This window comes from Falco rusticolus, chromosome 10 (genome assembly GCF_015220075.1).
Source record: "Falco rusticolus isolate bFalRus1 chromosome 10, bFalRus1.pri, whole genome shotgun sequence".
Taxonomy (NCBI): Eukaryota; Metazoa; Chordata; class Aves; order Falconiformes; family Falconidae; genus Falco; species Falco rusticolus.
This window is the reverse complement of record NC_051196.1, coordinates 24,316,759-24,334,121: the sequence shown is the minus strand read 5'-3', so window position 1 is coordinate 24,334,121 and position 17,363 is coordinate 24,316,759. Positions and strand designations below refer to the sequence as shown.

Sequence of the window (17,363 nt, the reverse complement as noted above, 5' to 3'; positions counted from 1 at the left end):
CCACCTGGGCGGCGGGGGGCGGGGAGGGGGCCGAGCCGAGGGGCCGCCCCCGGGCCCGGGGGAAGGCAGCGGCGGCGGCGGCGGCGGCAGCGGCGGGGCGGGCGGGGGTGCGCGGGGGCGGGGGTGTGCGCGGCTGTGGATGTGCGCGGTGTGTGCGCGGGGGCGGAGGTGTGCAGGTGTGCGCGAGGGGTGCGGGGGTGTGCGCGGGTGCGGAGGGGTGCGGAGGTGTGCGCGAGGGGTGCGGAGGTGTGCGCGGGTGCGGAGGGGTGCACGGGTGCGGGGCTGTGCGGAAGTGCGCTGAGTGTGCGCGGGTGCGGGGGTGTGCGGGGAGGCTCGGGCGCTGCCCGGGCACATCTGGGCGCCGGGGAGCCGCAGGCAGTAGCGAGCCGGGGCCGCTGCGGGCGGGGGGTGTGTGTCTCACACGCACACGCACACGCACACGCGCGGCCGCCCGGCAGCGGCAGGCGCCTCCTCCCCGCCGCATTAAAACGAGCCAAGTTTGCCGGCCGGGGGCAGCGGCACGTCGGGGCGCGGCGGCGGGTGCGGGCGCGGCGGCGGGTGCGGCGGCCCCGGTGGGGCCGGCCCGGCCCCGGGGATGCACCTAAACGCCACGGCCACGGCCGGGCCGGGGGAGGCCCTCCACCTGCACCCCGGCGGCCACGCCAACGCCTCCAACCGCTCCGACCTGCTGCCCAAAGGGCCGGACGAGGAGGACCTAGACGTCAACACCGACATCTACTCCAAAGTGATGGTGACCATCATCTACTTGGCTCTGTTCTTGGTGGGCACCGTGGGCAACTCCATCACGGCGTACACGCTGGTGCGCAAGAAATCGCTGCAGAACCTGCAGAGCACCGTGCACTACCACCTGGCCAGCCTCGCCTTCTCCGACCTCCTCATCTTCCTCCTCTGCATGCCCATCGAGCTGTACAACTTCATCTGGGTCCATCACCCCTGGGCTTTCGGGGGGGCCGTCTGCAAGGGCTACTACTTCCTCCGGGACGCCTGCACCTACGCCACGGCGCTCAACATCGCCAGCCTCAGCGTGGAGCGCTACATGGCCATCTGCCACCCCTTCAAAGCCAAGAGCATCATGTCCCGCAGCCGCACCAAGAAGTTCATCAGCTGCATCTGGATCGCCTCCTTCCTCCTCGCCGTCCCCATGATCTTCACCATGGGGGAGATCTACGGCAAGGACCAGGACCCCGACTCCCTCATCTGCACCACCATCGTGGACCCCTCCACGCTGAAGACGGTCATCCAGGTGAGGCTGCCGGCGGCGGGAGGGTGGGGGGGGCGGCGAGCAGCCGAGGCCGGGCAGCCGCCCCCTTCCCCGGGTGCGGGTGGGCAAACTTTGCGGAGACAGCGGGGGGGGGGGGGGGGGGGCGCAGGACGGGGAGGGGGGGACGGGCTCGGGAAGGGGGTGTCCCGGGTGGCCCTGATGGGGCGGACCGGCCCAGGGTGCGGGCTGGCGGGATCTGGGGGGGGGACGCGGGGGGGAGGGTGTCTCAGCTCCGCTGTGCCCACCCTGCACCCCCTCCTGCCCCCCAGCGCTGGGACCCTGCAGAGGGGTAAACCCCTCGGTGCGAGCCCCCTCCCCCAGCTCTCTCCCACGCCGTCCCGGAGTGGCCCCCCCGTGCGTAGCCCCCCGCTCCGCCTGCGGCCACCGGCTCGGAGCGGGGGTGCCCGGGTCCCCCCCAGGCGCGGCGGTTCATGGCCAGGCAGCCCGCACATCGCCACCCTTTCCCTGCTCTCCTGCATCTCCTTGCCCTCTGCTGGAAAGGGGTCGGCAAGATCGAGGGAAATAAAACCGTCTCCCCGCCCCACTACCAGTTTCTCGGGTTGATCCGGAGCCCGTTTCATCCGTGTAGTGACAAGATCTAATCCCAGAAAGTTTTGGGAACAAGGTGTAGCATAGGCATCCGGAAAGGAACTGCATCCTCCAAGCCAGAGGCTGGTATTTCTACTAGGTTGGGGGAAATCCGTAGCTGGTGTAACTAGCAGAGCCCTCCTCACTTCCGAAAGGCTTTGCTGGTCTCCGCACACTGCTCCATCTCACCCGCCCCAGCGAGGACAGGATTTCAGCATCAACACTTGCTGCGCTCCAGTGCTCTGAGGGGTCGAGGCATTTGTTTACTGGAGCATTAGGCTTGAAAAATGTAAGAGACAGAAAGAGCAAGACACCAATGCACAGTCCCCTTGCTGCCAGGCTTGCATGTGATAACTTCTTAATCTTTTATTTTCAACACGAATTTCAGGTGGTTTTAATCAGCGGCCAGCTAGAATTTCAAACTGGATGTGTACTAGAGCCTTTGAGGTGTTCCCACAGTTAAAGGGAGGGAACTCAAACTGAAACAAATCCGAACCGTTTCTCCCACTAAAAGCGGGCGAGGGCACATGCAGTCAGATTTAAGCCCAGAGCCTGCAGGTGTTTGGATGTGTCTCTCCAAGTTTCCCCCTGTAGCGCTCCAATAACCTAAAATCCAGCCCCCACAGAGGCTCTGGATTCCCTCTGGATTTTGTCTGGGTAACTAACTTTCATCTTGAGGTGGTGGGGCCTGTATTTCTCCTGTAGATGCTTGGTAGATGTTGTCAGTAGCAGCCCAGTGTACTTAACCCAAATTCTCTGCTCTCTAAGGAGATGTGAGACATCTGATTTGAGAACAGTGTGGCTGAAATCCATTATTTCCAGTCTTCTTCCTCTTACTATTAAACTGATGCTCATTGTTACCATGATAGGGCTAAAACCAGAGGATTATTTCCTAGCCATGTCTTTGGAGATTACAGTTTAAACAATTCTCAACACATTTTACAGTCTTGCTATTATTCAGGCTATACCTTATCCTGTTAGCCAAGGAAGAAGTAGGCAGATGTGAATGCACAGTATGTGAAGTTCACCTGTGGGCTTTTCCTCATTGATTTTTTTAATTATTATTATTTCACTTGTGAATTAATTTAAAAGTAAAAAGAAAGAGGCAGCTGTTGGGGGGGAAAAAAACAGCCAGCTCTACCATACGGTTCCTTCTCAGGGGATCTGTCTACAAAAGTAGATTTGCTAAGATAGGAAGGCTGTTTGATGGCTTTGCTCCGTTCCTCCAAGCACAGGGATGCAGCACACAACGTGATGCAGGGTCCTGGACCAGGGAAGGCTCCAGAGCGAATAAGCAAAGCAGCTGCAAGTCAGGTTTGAAGTGCGTTAATGGAAACCTTGCACAGCGTGTGAGCGGGCAGTCTCACATCGTAAGCTGTGCAGAGGTTTAAAAAAAGACAAATAATGGAAGACCTGTGAAAGAAAGGGCAGTGGTGATGTGGAGAGTGACGTGCAGAGGTCTTGCTGGTCGGAGATCTGGAGCCCTGGTCTTTCACAGTGGATTCAAGCTTGGTTTAGAGCAGGTTTTTGCATCTCTTTGCATTCATTTTCGGTCTTTAAATTAAGCAGAGCAATGATGCACTTGCTCGAGCTGGCAAATCACTTGTAATAAATCACTCAACATATTTCACTCCTCTTCCTGTTTGGCAAACAGTCTAAAGCAAATTGGGATTATTTTTTTTTGGAAGCCATTAGTTCTCCAAGAGGTTTTATTTGTTGAATGATTGAAAGCCAGTCCCAGAACAGAGCAATTGTAACCATTTATAGACTCAGAGCACAGTGCGAGCTATGGTTCTGCTGGGATCATTGCAGGAGAATGCTCCTCCTTGGACTGGAACAAGCTTCTCAGGATGAATATCTGAGTGTATTAATTTAACATCTCTGATTTTGAAATAGTTCCTTTGTATTTCCTTTGAATATTTAAGTTTTAATGGGCATTCCTGAGCGAAACTAGCCCATGTGTGAACAACCAGGTTTCCTTATTATAATAATAATAATAATAAAAAAGTTAACTGTTCAAACAACACTCAGCATATTTGATTCTCATTCGTATTACTTAGCTTGTACCCCTTAAGCTCCACAACAACTGTAAGAAGTAATTACTGATATTCTTCTAGTAATTACAGATTGCTCAGTGGCACATGCTGATAAGCAGGGATAGCAGTAAGTGAGATGTTCTGCAGCGTGTCACTGTGTGTCAGCATGCTCAGCACAGCCAGGCACTGCACATCTTGCTTCGTGCCACCAAGACATAAGCTCTGTGTGGCCTCTGATACTTAACTCCTTACAACAGGACTATTTCCCAGCTTTGTTTATCACTATCCTTGCAGCTGCTGAAATCAACCTGCGAATCTGTTGTATCTTCATTGCCAAGCTTGCCTGTTACTGCTGTCAGTTAGGGATGTCTGGTTTGAATATAGGCATCAGCATGGGATCTGGTAGCAGGATTAACTCCATTATAGCCACATTATTTAGGTCTAGTTGACACTTAAACTGGCAAACAGCCTCTAAAACACACTGCAGCCAGTTTTAGGATTTTTTTCCACATAAATTAAACACCTCTTAAAGCCATCCCCATAAAAGTGGATTTATATTTTTATGCCGCTTTGGAGGAGGTTTTAAAAGCTACTCCTTGTGGCAGCATCAGATAAGAGAGCTCCAAGGGAAGGCAGAATGTTTCCCCTCTTCACTTGTGAGTTGGTACCTGTGGGTTTGGCTACTTCACAGCCTTGCTGCTGGCTCTGGGGCCAGCTTCCCCCGAAACAGGAGCCCATGGAGTGTCCCATCCCACCGCCTGCAGCCCTGCATGCCGTTAGCATCATACACTCTCAACCTTGCTTTTCAAAAAGGTCTGAATTTAATTGTTATTTGCATGGCCAGATGGCTGCGCAAATCGATTTTTGTTCATTGCTTCCTACTGTCTTACCTTCATACCTTCCTTCTGGAGCGGTCCTTAGTGGACGTGGGGAAAGGGGGGAAGCTGAATGAAATACCTACAGTCCTGGTGCACCATCAGTCCCAGCACAGAGTCAGGCAACTCCTTTGAGCTAAAATCCCAGGATTTTAACTGAGCCTGGACCGGGCACACGTGCGAGGGGAGCCTGAGTGTGGGCAGCTCTCTGGCACCCCATAATTCATGGGAGAGAGAGAGAAATGTGTTTTCCCACTGGTATGACACAGTCTGTGCTTGGATGGCTCTGCTGAAAATGTCCCCTAAGTTATGGCAAGTGCCTGGGTAGATAGTGTCTGACACATGCTAATGTTTTATTTGCATGGACAGCTGGTGTGAACCCATTTATTAAAACACATGGCAGCAGGCCCTGCGCCTCCATAAACTATCACAGCTCCATCAGCTCCAAGTTGCTCATTTGGTAGGACAACTTCTTGGAAAGCACATTGGGAACTTCTCTGGACCTCCTCACGGATTTGGGTGGGCAGCTGCTGCAGCTCTGCTCTGCATCAGCCCACCCTCGCGTGGCAGCAGCTTGCCTCACCCTCCATCCCTCCCTTGTTTATTATGTTTTTGAAGCCTGCTCATAGTTCAGATGATTTGTAGAGTAAATAACCCTGCACATGAAACAACCGCTTGCCCAAAGAGGTCCTCTGCTTTATTTCTTCCTGCATTTCTTCTTGCGATGCCTTTGAAGGAATGTGCCGAGCAGCCTCAGGACTGAAGGGGATGGGAAGGAAGGACCAGGTGCTGGAGCTGGGAGGCACAAGGTGCAGCCTGGCCTCTCAGCATCCATTAACGCACTCTCTACACACTCTTCCAAGGACATCTACTCAATTCCCATTTGTCTGAGAGGCCCACGAAGTTATTAATTTCATGAACGATGTTGCAAATGCATTTTCCTCCAGCGAGGAGCACCTCGGCGGGGTGGAGTGATGAGCTCTCTGCCACAATGGCGCACGGTCAGTGAGGTGGGCAGCAGGGCTCTGCCTGCTGGCGGATCTGTGGTGCCATGTAAATAAGCATGACAAGCATTTCTCTGTAGTACGTGAAAACAGCAAGCCATAAAACCAAATGGCTGAATTCTCTCTGGGTTTGCTGGCAAATCATGTCCAGGATTAGGCAATGGCTTAAGCTAAGGAATCCTGCGCTGATACTGATGGTGACAAGAGGAATTGATGTTGGTTGCTTTTCCTTAGGTTGCAGCCAAATTCTTACTATGGCTTTTAATAACAGTACTGCTGTAAACCGCTCACAGCAGCTCCGTGCAGTGATAATCCCACCCATTGGGCCTGGATGGCAAAACTGTTCTGGCTACACGTGCAGGATCTGTGCCCACCAGAGAAGCCCACACCTGGGTGCCGCCAACTCCTCTGGCGGCACAACAGATGGGCACCTTCGTAGCAGGACTGTGTCCCATCCCGTCACAGTGCCACCAGCCCATCAGGTAGAGAAAAAAAAAATGAAGATATTGCTGCTTAAATTTTTCTGGATCCATCACCACAGTGATGGAGAGAGACACCCGCCCCAGTGGGGATGCCCATCTGTGGTGGTGTGAACATCCCTAAAAAGCTGCCTTTTTTCCATGGACTACACAGGGAACACAGGGCTCTAATTCAGCATATGCACAACAGCCCAGCCTGCCTAATCCCAGCCTGTTTACACTGTGGTCCATCTTGCAGCTTGCTCTAAATTAAATAAGCTCTTGTGTTCATTGGTTTACATAACCACTTGGCCTGCTGTGTTTTGCCAGTTCTTACATAATTTCTTCTTTTTTTTCCCCCCAATTGATTTTAATTCACTTGATTTCTTTTTCCCTCCCCCTTTCTGAGATGTCAGCTGGAGGAATAATAAAAGAATGAGGAAATGTGGCCGATCAATTTAGCTCTTAGGTTTTCCTCTTAATAGCAGTATGAAAAAGCAGAAGAGATGAAGGTAATCTAGCAGTTCCTCTTCCCAGAGAAAAAAAGAAAAAAAACCCAACAAAACCTGCAGCTGCCTTTAATCTTCTTCCAGATCATTTAAAACAGCTATTTAATTGTCTTCTCCCTACTTCCTCCCTCCTTTCCCTTAAAGGCTTTTACTATCGTCTCTGTGCAGCATCTGCTTGAGACTCACAGATGGCACTTCTGCTTCCTGACGTTTCGAAACACTTCTGTGCCCTGCCTGCGGCACGCGTGACAGGCAGCATCCCACCACAGGGCACATGGGTGCCCGGGCAGGGGGCACAGCAGGCTGTGGGCTTCGGCAGTGTCACCATCGTCTTTTCTCTCCTGTGAAATTACCCTTTGCTGAGGGGCAGAGACAGCGGGTGAGCAAAGGCACCCGGAGAGGCTGAGCGGTGTGGTAGGGTCCAGGGGCTGCCAGGGTGGGAAAGTCTGAGCGTTGTGGCCATCTAGCACTAAAGCAGATATTACCAGATGCCAAAAACAGCAGTGCTGGTGCTGACATCACTCCTGTCCCTCACATTAAGCAGATGAAGCTGGTTTATTACATTCCCAATCTGCTCTCTGGTATAAGCCACTCGTGCCACGTGAAGCTGCAGATGCTTCCAGGGCCCATCCTCCTCTTATCTCCATAGCCCACATCCCTCTCGCAGGTGTCAGCACCTTCAGTCTGCCACGGCAGAGAAAGGTGGACTGTAAATTCTGACTTTTCCCTACTTCTGTATGCACATGAGCACCCTGCAATCACTTTTCTGGTGTGACACCTGAGACCAGTCCAGTCTCAGCTGCTGGCCCCCATCACCCTCTGTAAGGACACGTCTGAGCAGGGTATGCGGCCAAGCCAGTCTCCTGGTTTCATGAAGAGCTGCCTTTCTGCAAGTGATAATGTTTTGCTGCCTTTGTTCTGGAGTTTGAGTTGATGTTTTTAAAATTCCCTTACCAAACGGTAAGTGTCCTCACTAGTCCCAGACCTCTTTGAAATGCAAGCCAAGAGCAATTTGCATCGTAATTAATGTTGGTCTGGCATCACATGGCGGGTGGTCCGGCAGCTCCCCTCCCCACGGAGGGCAGAGGGAGCATGGAGCTCCTCGAGCACAGCTGGGCATCACTTCCACCTCCCTTCCCAGGGTGCAGATGGCACCCAGCACAGGGGCTGCTCCTCAGCGGCGCGTTAGGGATGAATCCTGCAGAGCTTCAGCCTGGAGGGTGGCAGGACATGCCTTGGGGGACAAGGGAGTGAACAACCACCCTTGCATGAGCCCTGCCATGGAAAGCGACCTGAGCAAGACACAGGCACAAGGCTGTGGGCTGCTCACCTGCCTGGCTGCAGGCACCCAGCACCCGTGCCATCCCTGCCCAGGCTGGGAGAATAGCTCCCTTCTGTAATTTTGTGTGAGGGTGGGATCTCTTGGAAAGATGTAGGGTTTTTTTTCCTTAAATGAAACTCTCAGGGAGAGGGCCAGCTAACTCATCATGCTCCAGTAACATCAGCCCCCATATTTGCCATTTCTTCTATCCAATTTCAAAGCATCTTAGGTGTGGGATTAAAAATAAAAAGCTGATGATAAATCAGTTGAGCTGATGAGTTATTCAGGAAACAAGTGCTTGGGGCTGGTTTAGTGAAGATGGTGATAAGGGAGTACTAACCCTGACTGGGTAGCAACAATTTCTGAGCTGCCGGTTCATTGCCAGTATTTTTCTGCATTCAAAGTATCAATCATTAAGTTTTCCATGGATGGGAGGGAAACAACAGTGAGACAGTTTTATATCCCTATACCCAAGTGCCTTCCTGGCACATCGGTGTGTGGAGGTCCATCCTCTTCCTCCCTCCCTGGGGTACCAGAAACCTGTCATCACCCCTGCTCCTGCCGGGGCAGAGGGTGCTGTGGGAGCATTGCTTTTGGCCTTGGCATTTGGAGAAGATGTGTCCGGCAGGCTGGAGGAGCTGGTCACCCGCAGGTGGTTCAAGCATGTGAGATTCACTTCTCATCTCCTGCAGCTTCTTCACTTCAATAATTCTCCACGCAGTGAATGCACTGCCGGGCACTGCTTCATGGGGGCTTTTTTTCTCCCATGGAAAAAAAAAATAGAATGAGAAATGTCTTTTTAGCTGAATTTTTTTTTGAGAGAGAGAATGTTCAGTGAGGTTTCTTTGAAGCTTTTCAGTTCTCAGGAACTAGAGACAATTGCCAGCTGAAGACAGAAATCAGAGAGAAGATTTTCCTAGTGGAAATGAGAAAAAAAAAAAAAAAGAAGAAAAAACATAAACTTTCAGTCTTCAGTATCCAAAAGGGGGAAAAAAGCGTCTCTCTATGCAGAGCGCTCATGAAAAAGGTGGGAGTACCTCTAAAACCACGCACAGTGAAAAGCATATTCAATATCAGCAAATTGGAGGTGTCAGTGACAGCTAAGCTGGGGACATACCCTGGGTTTGGTGGCATTGCTCATGGCCTTGTTGCTGGCTCCGGCGGAGCAGCCCCTGGCCGTGTACACCTCCCCTGGCGCTGAACCCTCTGCAGTACATCGCCCTTTATAAAACCTGCCAGGTGTCTCTGCCAGGCGAATTCCTCAATACATAAAAGAGTGTCACGCAGCCTAGACAGGACTGGGTGTATGGCCTGATTTCAGCGTTTCCCCTTCTGTTTGAAGATGCCTTCTGGTACTTTCCTGCCAATTATTACCCACTCTGGATAATAAAGAATAAATTTAGCACCTCTGCTGTTACAGCCGACTTGTACTCTTGCAGCAAATGGTTTACCTTGCTTCAAGAGATTTGTTCCTTCTCCAGAGGAAATGAAGGAGATTAGCAAACACTCCCTTAGCACATGGTATGGCCATCAAGAGCCTCCTGGGATCCTGGAAGGTGTCTGAGGACCTTCATGTCAGGGACTCAGGGTGGATCCAGTCCAATCTTTCCATGCTTTCCCACTTGCTGAATGACCCCAGGAGAGATCACACATCAGTGCAACAAGCCCTGCCTCCTGGCAACAGTTGGTGTTTGGAACTGTCATATGGTAAAATATCATAAGATGTCCAGGTACTTTTTTTTGGGGGGGGGGGGCAATGCAAACCTGCTGCCGCTTTGCCTGGAGCACTTGCCTGACTTTTGGAGCCTGCAGGATGGTTTCCATTATGAGCTATGGGCTAACACAAGGTTGTCTTCTCTGATAGACTCTGGCTTACAGAGACAATGCACAGACCGCTGTTTTCTGAGCAGGCAGTGGGACTCCAGGAGAAAGTTACAGTCAGTTTGCTCAGGTTTCTGCCATGCAATGGATGTGCTGGTTGTCCTCCTGAGCAACTCAGCCCAGCTGACAGGTCCTGTCTTGCCCTTGCTGGCTCAGCCGGATGGATGCTCATGCACTGCCCTGGCTCTGCTGCTCAAGGCTTTGCGTGGTGTCCAGCAGCAGGAGGAGCAATCTCATCCCTTAACTACCTCATTCTCTTCCTCCTTTAACCATGAAGAAAGGGGCCTACCCACCCATCACCTTCTGCCAGACCTGTGGAGCAAAGACATGCTGTGTATCAGCTATGAATGTTTTGAAGCAGGATGGCTCAGCAGACCCCTATTTTTGATCAGGACTCCAAGCAGAAAATTAATACAGTCACTGCAATACGACATCCTATTAATTGCAACATAATCAAGAACAATGCAGGTCTGCAGTGCTGAACCAAATAAATATGATCTCAGTACTTAGTAGGACTGTCATATCACCTTGCTCCCTTGGAAGACGTTTTTAATTATTTGAGTATGTTCAATACCATATTAATGTTCTTTTTCCTCCTATTCTATGATTTTTTTTCAAAACCGTCTTATAGAAATGCAACTCTCACAGCCCCTAGGAAAGTTTAGCTCATTGCTTGCATTACTATTGATTCCTCCTGCAAACACCTTATATTTTATCCTCACAGGGACAAATTACACATTTTAATATACTCGTTTCATTCAGAGGAGAGACTCACAGGATTGAGTTCTCCTTCCCAAAGCCCACATTTCGTTTTTTATCACTGTCAGTCATGGATTTATGACCCTGTCATACTTAGTTGTTCCTTAACTCCGAGTGTGTGAAATGTGATAGTGCACTGTAGGAGGAAGAGGAAATATAGGTTCAGACTAATAAATAAATATTTGACCTCAAGTTACAATGATGGGGTGATGTATATGCCGCAAACTTCATAGGCTGCAGTCACTAAGCCGAGGGACAAACTCTACCCCACGCTTGGTTTCCTTCACTCCGCTTTGGCAGCTCGTGGGTGTTTCCTGGCCAGGAAAGCTGTGGGATGGAAAATCCCTTGAAAGGGAAAAAAAAATAGTATGCAGGAGTATGGTCAGAAAGCATATCACAGTGCAGCAGCCCAGCAGAGTGGGGCACGTGGCCAGCCTGGCAGACCTGGTCCAGCCTGGAGACCAAACCATGCCAGGAAACAAATCCTGTCATACCTGAGGCTCCAAGAGGCAGAGAGGAGCTGCGGCAGAGGAAAGACCCTGGGGAAAAGCAGCAATAAAGTAACCGAGAAGTTCACTGCCCCTTTGGGATATGCCTTTTTTTTCTCCCCTGAAAATCTAATTGAATTTTCTTTGCTCCCATCCTCAGCAGTACAGGAGGAGGTACAGGCACAGCCTCGTGCCTGCCCGGTTGTCCTGAAGAAAATCCCTAAGCAGAGTGTGGGGAGAGGCAGAGGAAAGCAAAGGACGGGGATCTGTGCTTTTATAGCAGGTTGCTTAAAAATGAGCTAGCAGGGTCTGAAAGCTGCTCAGGGGGTTAGACATGGATTAGTGGGCAGGAGGGCACAGGAGTGTGGTGTGCCGTTGCATCGATTGTGTGCCTTCCTCCAAGTGTTTGTGGTTTAATTTGTGTCCTGGTGTGGAAGGTCATTTCACAACCGTGCTGCCATGCTGCCCTCTGCCACAGGTACCACAACTGTTCCTGGCAGCTGTTACCGAGTCTGAAGCAAACCAGAACAACCCCAAACCCTTCTCTCATCTGTGCTGTGCTCGAGATGGTTGTTCCCACCTTGCCCTCCTCCAGCCCAGGGTCCAAATCAGGTGACATCCTCCTGCACCACGGAGCAAGGGGGCCAGCACAACTCCCATGTCTTAATAGTTTTCAAATTGTCTGACTCCAAAAATGACAGTGCTGGCAGCTGTGCTGCTGCAGCGAGGTTTGCAGGCAGCACGACATTTTGCAGGGCGATGGGTATGTGTTTCCCAGGACTGAAGCCCCAACTCCCATCACCCAGATCTCCTGAAATTGGGCTGCTGACTGCCGAGGGGTCAGGGGGAAAGCAGGTGTAGTTTGTGCTGCAGGAGCCAAGCCCCTGTCCCCATGCCACCAGCCGCACTGCCCTCGCTGCTCCTCGGAGCTCAGCTGCCCACAGCACGTACCGGGGAGAGCCCCAAAGTTCTTCCCCAAAGGGCTTCTGCTGCAGGAGTCACCGTGCTGCCGCTGGAACACTCCCGATTTACTCCAGGGATTTGAATTTTCATCATCAAAAGCTTCAGCTCTTGGACGTTTATGCAGTTGAACCCAGCTCTCACTTCATATACTCCGAGGCCAGGAGCAGTTTTCTTCAGTTATTTGCCTAAAATATGTTATGAATTCATCTCAGTGCAATTTAGCACAAACGTTTTCTTTCCTTACAGCCAGAAGAGCAAGGCTGACTGTGTTGCTATAATTAAGATGTTTATGTATCAAATGAAAAGACCGATGCACTTGAGGTATTTTGCTGAACATCATCTCCAGCAAACCTATACTTTATTCTGCCCAAGCCACAGTGTCCACAATACAGCCAGCAATGCTAGAGTTTGGGCTGACACTATAAACCCTGCTAAGGGGGTTCATTGCCCCCCAAAATGAGCTTCTCAGGGCACCGGTGACAGAACTTGTTACTACCATTTCCTCCAGCAGCTCAGGCAGCCGACCAACTCTCTGTGGTCCAGTGTTCACAGCTCTCATGCCTGAGCCTGCACTCAACAGCAGGACAGTGTTTGACTTAAATATGGCCTTTAATTTATTTATAGCTTCATATCCAGCACTCAGTATCATATTTAATGCAAATAACATTCAAGTGAAATCCCCACTGAGAGGCACGTTATGAAGATTAACAGCCTGGCTTTTCTATTACTCCAGTTTATATGGTGCTGATTTGTGCTTGGTGCTTTATAGGCAAGTGGTAAGGATGTTTGAATCAAGAGATCTGTATCTAAGACTGCCATTTCGCAAAAGTCCGTGCCTGAAAGCTTGCTTGTGGTTCCATGGCCAAGGGAAAAGGCTGGAGGCATAAAAACGTCAGGGAAATGCTGATGTGCAGGTAGATGAGAACCTCAAAAGGTAATCTCTTCTGGTCATGCATTAAGCCATCTGTGAGGGTTTTATTTCTTTTAATTATATAGCCCACTTTCCTTCCAATCAAGCTTTCAGGAAAATTAATCTCACCAAGTTTAAGAGGGCATTGAACATATTCTCATGCCCTGCAATTATCTGGAGCTGGTTTATTCCTTTGTATCGCCATGTGACAAGATTGTCAGGTGTGATGCTGTGGGCACAGCCCCTCCTTACGGGCTTTATTAACAAGTTTGTTTCTGATCATCTGTCTGGGTCCTTCTCTGTCCCTCCCTCCCTCTGGCAACTTGGATGCCCAGGTCACTGCCCGAGTTCACCTTTCACAGAGGAGAAATGTGACCCATTAGCTACCAGGACAGAAATCAGTTTTGGTTTTCTTTTCACCATGGATCAGGCTTCTACTCCAGCTCCGCAGGGAAGCTGCTTCAGGCTCCACCACACTGAATAATGCAAAAGGCCTTTTGCAGGACGTTGCCTCCATGACTTGTGTGGAGACTTGTCTTGGCATCTGCTCTGCAGGTTGCCATCAAGCTGCAGTTCTGAGATGCATAAAGGAAAGAGACAAAACTCAGGGTCTTACCTGCTCCTTGGCTACTGCAGCTGAACGGCTGGGTATATTTGGACCCCAGCTCTCTTACACTTGGTCTTGCACAAACAACATTAAAGGATGGTACATGGAGGTATTTAAAAGACATGTAGACGTGGTTCTCTTGTTGCAAAGGGGCAGGAAAACCTCTCCTCCCTTTTCTCTAAGGGGGAGTCATGCAGCAGTGAGACCCCCTAAGGGCATCTATTCATCAAGGGAAGCACTGAGGTATCAGAAGGGAATAACCAGCCCAGCTTTAACTGGAGACAGGTCAGCACGATGGCAGCATGGCCAGAAACACTGCCTGTTCTGCTGGTTGTTTTCCAAGAGCGTCCTGGAGCCAGGCAAATATTATTCATTCTTTAGCGTCTACTGAGAAAGGAGTTTTGTTTGAAGATATAGCACTAGCAGCTACAATAGCTGTTTTTCTGAGGTCAAAGAAAATGGCAGAAGCCTACTAGACCGTCTAGCTCACTGCTAAACACAGTCTACTCAGGAGCAGCAAAAAGCTCGGAGGATTTCAAATAGCTCCATAGGGATGCATTTTCCCTCGGTTTGTCACCAAGCCAGAGTACGAGGGTCTCACTGACAACATGTCTCAGGGCAGCACTGCCAGTGAAAGCAGAACCGTTGTTAGCCAAAGAAACTGACTTTTAAAGGGGGACAGGGCAGAAAGGTGGCAATAGTAACGAGCACAAAGAGGCTGTGGCTCCCAGCACCCAGCTGTCCAAGCTCAGCTCCCAGCCGCACACCCACCCCATCTGCCTGCACCCTTCCCACTCCTCCCAAATCCCATCGGGTCCTGGTGGCGCTTCCCATGGTCTTGCCCTGTTTTACCACAGTTTCAGCTTGGTGCAATCCCTTAGCAAGCTGCTCGTTAAATTCCCCCTCCAGTGCTGCTCCCCACTGCACTGGGGGAGGGCTGGGGGCTCAGGGGTGCTGGAGGCAAGAGGAGTATTGCAGCTTACAGGCACGGGTCGGGCTCCAGGGCAGAGCAGCTGAGCTGTGTCGGAGGGAGCCACCCTGCTCCCGTGTAAGAAAGAACAGTCATCTAGTTCACTAGAGATATTAATGCTAGGGGTCCTCGAGGAGAAGAGAAGGAAGATGAAGCATGGCAGGAGCTCTTTCCTTTGACACTGAGATGCCAGGTGCATTACTGCTTGCCAGCTCTGTCTCTTCCAGCAGATGAGGTCTCCCACCCCTGTCGCTCCCAGCCTAGCATGAGTTCCTGTAAAAAGGGTCACAGAGATGTGATCTGCAGGGAATGGCTGTATCACAGGGAGAAATACAGAAGGCCGCTTGCTTTCCTGAATGCTTTTTCCCCTTCCCCCCCCGCTTTTCTCAATGGAGATGGTTCAGGAAAGACTACCACATATATAAAGATGTTATTGCCAGAAATAAAGCTGGCTTGTGTCTTCATTACTTTGAAACAAGTGTGTTTGGGAAAGAGAAAATTGCAGGGCATACTCTAGAGGTTTTCCCATATTGTGTAGTGCTGTGCTAAATTTCATGCCTTAAATATTGCCCCAGAAAAAGTTGTTTTTAAGGGCCCTCAGGGGCTGCCCCCCTCATTGTGGGGTTATGTCTCCTTGCTCTTGCACAAAGCAAGTTCAAATAATGTTTCTGTTTTCTGCTCTGAAGGTCAATGCTTTCTCCCCCCAGAAATAACAGAAAAATTTGTTAAAGTCATCAACTATTTAGAGAAAAAGGTAATTTACTCAGTTTCAATTAAAAAAAGAAACCCTAAAGCAATAAAAAACCCACTGGCAGCCTCTAAAACCTCAAAGCAAAGAGAGAAGGGCAGAAACGGGGCAAGAAATGACAGTTTTGTATACCTCCTGCTGGATGCTGATAGAAGAGGTCTTTGTGCCTGTGAAACAAAAGCAGTTTTCTGTTAAAGCAACTATTGACTCGGATCCTACAACCGCAGCTGTAGCTGTAGCTTTGCACAGACCGACTGCCTCGCGTCTGCTCGCCCCCGTGCAGCCGCTGCCCCTGCCTCCCCGCTGGGTTCAGCTCCAAGGGACCACTATCCCTTGGTGCCATAAATCATAGCTGTGCCTTCAAATTTGGAGGAAAAAAAAAAAAACCCAAAAAACCCGTTTCAGGTGATTTTTCAGTAGAAGTTGGTTTGGGTTATTTGCATGGCTGTTCGTGTTTCCCATGACAGTGGCGTGTGGCTTTTGCTCAGGCTGTGTCTGGCAGGGTGCAATCCCTGATTTTTCATGCGGATTTGCACTAGCGCCTTTCCTGAGCCACCCTCCTGACAACAGAGAGCAGCTTGTTTTTAAGGCCATATTGATCCAGCTGTAGAGATTTGACTTGTGGTCTGTGGGGACGGTTGAGAGAAAATTGAAGCGCAGCTGAAAATCTTCTGGGCATTAATTCCTTTTCAGCAACGGGACTCTTTGGGAGGCTGGTCTGCATCCCAGTGCCTCACACTAAAGGAAAACCATAATAGCAGATTCCCCTCTCTTTCTGCCCTGCAAATCTCACCCCAGCACTTTTGCAAAACCTGCTTGTGCGTGGAGCCGTTGCCTCAACCTTGTCAGACCCAGCATCCCCGCAGGAGCGGTGCTGCTCTTCTGCTAAGAGCCAGCCCGTGTCTGGGGCCTTTCAGATCAGTGTCTCGGCAGCGGTGAAACCACTCAGGTGGAGAATGGGTCTTTCTGCCTGGCTGCCTCCACTTATGAACAGTCACCGGTCCCAAGCACAGGGTTGGTGGTGTGGTGGGGCAAAGCTGTTTTCCTTCCCTGCAGCTGGGTGAGCCCAATGCTTCCAGCATCAACCCTGTATCAGCTTGCCAAGCTGCTTTTATTGTGCACATTGTGCATATGTGTTACACCAACATACCTGTTGGCATAAATCATGGACAAGTGGGGAATCAAGGGAGAGATTCCTGGGAATTGCCCAGGAACGGGGTTGTCAATCAAAGACCTGTTCACCAGTAGTGATGGGCTGTGCTCAGTGTCCCAGGAGGCTGATGGGGAGAAAATACCCCAGCCCTTTCTGGGAATGAACCTGATGAAAATTATTACTAGCAAACATTAAGGAAGAAGCCATGAAAAGTGACTTTCCAGGCTGAGATAGTGGTTATTTTGTCAGAGTCTTTATATCTTCAATTTGATACTCCATTGAAGCTTTGCTGGAGATAAGCGACGTCATGGAAAACAGGGCTTTTGTGTCCAGTCACAAAGAATGGATTGCAAAGACTGCTGAGGAAAGCAGCGTTTATTATCCAGGGAGACAAGAAATTCAGCTGAAAATAAGCATGGCTTTTCCACTTATAATTCTAGCTGCAACTTGTCAGAAACCTGGCTCCAGCCAAGCTGATTGAGCTGGAAATGGGGCAAACCAGCAATGAGATGTGCACCGGTCACCCCTAAGCAACCAGCTTGTTCCAAGGCTTACAAAATGCTTCCAGCTTTTCCTTCTGCTCACAGCTTCGCATTCAACAAAAATGGGATGGTTTTTTAGGAGCACATGGCTATGGCAGTGCCGTGGGTATGGAGTGAGGCTGCTGCCCTGCCAGCTTCTCCCTGCTGGTGGGTAAAGTTTTGTGTTTAAATTGTTTTAAGGTGCATGAGACAAGCTTGCATGGAGCTCCAGCATCAATCCCAAAGCAAAACCGGACTGATTAAATAAACAGAGATTTCCCCATTTTTAG

The 17,363-nt window shown here is 50.5% G+C and overlaps 1 protein-coding gene across 1 annotated transcript in view; it reads left to right on the top strand.

Moving 5' to 3' along the window:
- Positions 1 to 409: 409 nt before the first annotated feature.
- Positions 410 to 17,363, top strand: part of NTSR1 (neurotensin receptor 1) — a 62,225-nt gene continuing 45,271 nt past the window's right edge. The window contains exon 1 of the mRNA XM_037403348.1: positions 410 to 1,264. Within this exon, the coding sequence (XP_037259245.1) occupies positions 596 to 1,264 (669 nt within the window). The 5' untranslated portion in view covers positions 410 to 595. The remainder of the gene's footprint in view (positions 1,265 to 17,363) is intronic.